Genomic DNA, 3757 nt, shown 5'->3' with positions numbered 1-3757 from the left:
TACCAAATCTGTGGGGGGCTGGCTGGTTAGCTCACTAGGGAGAGTGTGATGCTGACACCACAAAGGTCAAGGGTTTGGATCAGCCTGCCACCAAAAAAATAAAAAAACTTACCAAATCTTCCTTTGTCCAAATCCTATCTATTTTCACGGCTCAACCCAAATAATGCCTTTTCTCCAATCCTTTCCTGAAAGGATTTCCACCTTCTCTAAATTCATTTTTATTTTTTTGGAAGCTGGCCAGTATGGGGATCCAAACCCTTGACCTTGCTGTCACTAACATCACACTCTAACTGGCTGAGCTAACCGGCTAGCCCCTACTTTCTCTAAATTCTTAAGTAACATCAGTTGTATAGTTCAGGGGGCAATGAACAATTAACCATGTAAGCACTGTCTCATAACATTCATTATCTTTTTTTTTTTGTCCTTTTTGAGACCGGCCGCACCACGCTCAGCCAGTGAGCGCTGGGAGCGCACCAGTCATCCCTATATAGGATCCAAACCCGTGGCGGGAGCGCTACTGTGCTCCCAGTGCCGCACTCTCCCGAGTGCGCCAAGGGCTGGGCCCTAACATTCATTATCTTGAGCTGTTGTTTAAATCCTTCGTATCATTTAACTTTACTTTCATTTATGTCTTTTGTCCTTTCCCCTCATTTTCAAAGCCTGGGAACATGTATTTTGCTTCTAATTTCACCCCCCCCTCTTTCCAACCCCAAAACATAACCCAGAGTAGTTCTCATAATACCAATGTCTGTGGATTTGATCTGCCCAGGAGATTGATTATTTACTGATTCCTAGTAGGGAAGGGGCCACCTTCACCATGTAGAGTAAATTTCAAGCAACACAGGGAAGGGAATTCATCCAGATTGAGCCTCCTCTAAGTTCTAAACACTAAAAGATACTTTACATAGATTAGTTTATTCATAGATCAGTTTATTCAATGTCGTAAGGACCCTACAAGGTAGACTTTTTTTTTTTTTTTGCAGCTGGCATGTACAGGGATCAAACCCTGGACCTTGATGTTATCAGCACCATGCTCCAACCAACTAAGCTAACTGGCCAGCACCTATTTTCTCTTCTTATAAATGAGGGGTCAAATTTAGAGTGTGGTGCCGATAACACCAGGGTTCTATCCCTGTACTGCAGAGCCGCCAAAATAGATAGGTAGATGGATGGATAGACAGATAGATAGATAGATAGATATGAATAAGTTCAAAGAGATTAAGTAATTTATGGAAGGGCCTACAGTTGTAGGGTGGAGCTGGGATTTGAACCTGGCCTGTCTGACTGCAAAGCCTCCCTTTTCCCCAGTATTCTGCTGTTGCTTCTTAGTGGATTATATCCCCCTACCCCTGCCTCCCATGTTCTCCTCATTACTATACTGCTTAGATACTTCGTGTAATAGAAAGCTAAAGTTTGATCTTCAATACCCTTGAGAACCCTGGCACCCTCCATTTGCATCAGAAGGGTTCACTCTTCTGCTACTTCTTGAGGGGCCCCTTTAGATTTCTGAATGATGAAGACTTATAACTGAACAGCACTTTAGTTTCTATTTATTTATTTATTTATTTATTTTAAAAAGGTGACTGGTAAGGGGATCTTAACCTTTGACTTGGTGTTGTCAGCACCACGCTCTCCCAAGTCAGCTTAACAGGCCATCCCTATATAGGGATCCAAACCAGTGGCCTTGGTGCTATCAGCACCACACTCTCCCAAGTGAGCCACGGGCCTGCCCATAGAGGGATAGACAGCAGACCCAGGAGCACCCACTTCCAGAGGTACCTGGGGCAGGACTAGAGGGATTAGGAAAGTTGCCTTTTTCTTTAAATGAAGATTTCAGAAACTTTCCATTCAGATCATGAGTTATTTTAATTTTCTCTTTGCTTACCTATATGTCCTAATTTTCCCACAGAAAACATAATAAGCATAGAAAAAAATTCTTGCTCACTCTAATACTACTTTGAGGATGGTTTTGCTCCAGGATTTCCTGGGTCCTTGTGAAGAGCTCATCCAGCTCTGAGGTGAAAATAGTACAGGCTGTAAACTTTTTTCCTTATCTTATGTGGAAGTAGGACCACTTCCTAGAAACAGGTCAGCAATTTTGCAAATGCTCTCCTGTCTAGAGCACCAGGGAAGTCAGAAAACCAGGGATTCCTTTAGGCAAGACTTCCCTGGATCTGAGAACTTGTTGTTGGTGGGGTGGGAGGAGAAAAGCTTAAGAAACATACTTTGAAGGATTCTATTTCTCTGTTCCAACCAGCTCTGACCTCTCCAAAAATATTTGATAGAATAGATATAATGGAAGACTGGCTTGAGATAGGAGGAAAAATTGTGAAATTGTGGACTCTGGGAACAGAGAGGGATCTTAAAAGTCATCAGGTCTACCCATTTGCCTTTCACGACAAAGATGACACAGTGGTCCATTGCTGGCTCTAGCTAATTATTAGAAAGCAAGCTGCAGTACTCTTTCCCATCTTTTGCTGTGCCCTCTGGGGTTTTGAAGAATGAGTCTACTGCCATTTCTAAATAGCAGCCCTTCATCGGGTTTCTCTTTTCTAAGTTAAACATCCTCATAGTTACTCTGCCCAGTACCCCTTACCATTCCACCCATGTATTAGTCCATTTTGTGTTGCTATAATAGAATACCTGAGACTGGGTAATTTATAAAGAAAATGAAATTTATTGCCTACAGTTTCTGAAGCTGGGAAGTTCAAAGTCCATCGGGTGGTGGCAACAGCAACCCAGCGGTCTCACATTGCAAGATGGTGGAAGCAGAGAGAGAGAGATGGACTTTCCTCTTCTGTAAAAGCCCTCAGGGCTCTCTGCTCCTCCCAGTTCCAGGTAGCTGCATCCTTTTGCACAGTGCCAGCAGCATCCCCTAGACACAATGGTGAAGATCAGAGTAAACAGGTTTAGCCGTATTGGGCACCTACTCACCAGGGCTGCTTTTAATTCTGGCAAAGTGGATATTGTCGCCATCAATGACCCCTTCATTGACCTCAACTACATGGTCTACGTGTTCCAGTATGATTCCACCCATGGCAAGTTCCATGGCACAGTCAAGGCAGAGAACAGGAAGCTTATTGTCAATGGGAAGGCCACCACCATCTTCCAGGAGCGAGATCCCATGAGCATCAAATGGGGTGATGCTAGTGCTGAATATGTTGTGGGGTCCACTGGTATCTTCACTACCTTGGAGAAGGCTGGGGCTCACTTGAAGGGTGAAGCCAAAAGGTTCATCATCTCTGCCCCTTCTGCTGACGCCCCCATGTTCATGATGGATGTGAACCATGAGACCTACAAAAATACCCACACAATTATCAGCAATGTCTCCTGCACCACTAACTGCTTAGCCCCCCTGGCCAAGGTTATCCATGACAATTTTGGCATCGTGGAGGGACTCATGACCACAGTCCACACCATCACTGCCTCCCAGAAGATGTTGGATGGCCCCTCTGGGAAACTGTGGTGTGATGGCTGTGGGGCTCTCCAGAACATCATCCCTGCATCTACTGGTGCTGCCAAGGCTGTGGGCAAGGTCATGCCTCAGTTGAATGGGAAGCTCACTGGCATGGCCTTCTGTGTCCCCACTGCCAATGTGTCGGTCGTGGATCTGTCCTGCCGTCTGGAGACGTGGAGGGACTCATGACCACAGTCCACACCATCACTGCCTCCCAGAAGATGTTGGATGGCCCCTCCGGGAAACTGTGGTGTGATGGCTGTGGGGCTCTCCAGAACATCATCCCTGCATCTACTGGTG

General features: G+C 45.4%; 1 protein-coding gene across 1 annotated transcript in view; it reads left to right on the top strand.

Moving 5' to 3' along the window:
• Positions 1–2814: 2814 nt before the first annotated feature.
• The window catches only part of LOC103588845 (glyceraldehyde-3-phosphate dehydrogenase-like), a 1834-nt gene continuing 891 nt past the window's right edge, over positions 2815–3757 (top strand). Inside the window, exon 1 of the mRNA XM_008570660.1 lies at positions 2815–3535. Within this exon, the coding sequence (XP_008568882.1) occupies positions 2885–3535 (651 nt within the window). The 5' untranslated portion in view covers positions 2815–2884. The remainder of the gene's footprint in view (positions 3536–3757) is intronic.

This window comes from Galeopterus variegatus, unplaced genomic scaffold (assembly GCF_000696425.1).
Source record: "Galeopterus variegatus unplaced genomic scaffold, G_variegatus-3.0.2 Scaffold622, whole genome shotgun sequence".
In the NCBI taxonomy this organism is placed as follows: domain Eukaryota; kingdom Metazoa; phylum Chordata; class Mammalia; order Dermoptera; family Cynocephalidae; genus Galeopterus; species Galeopterus variegatus.
This window is presented reverse-complemented; position numbering and strand designations above follow the sequence as displayed.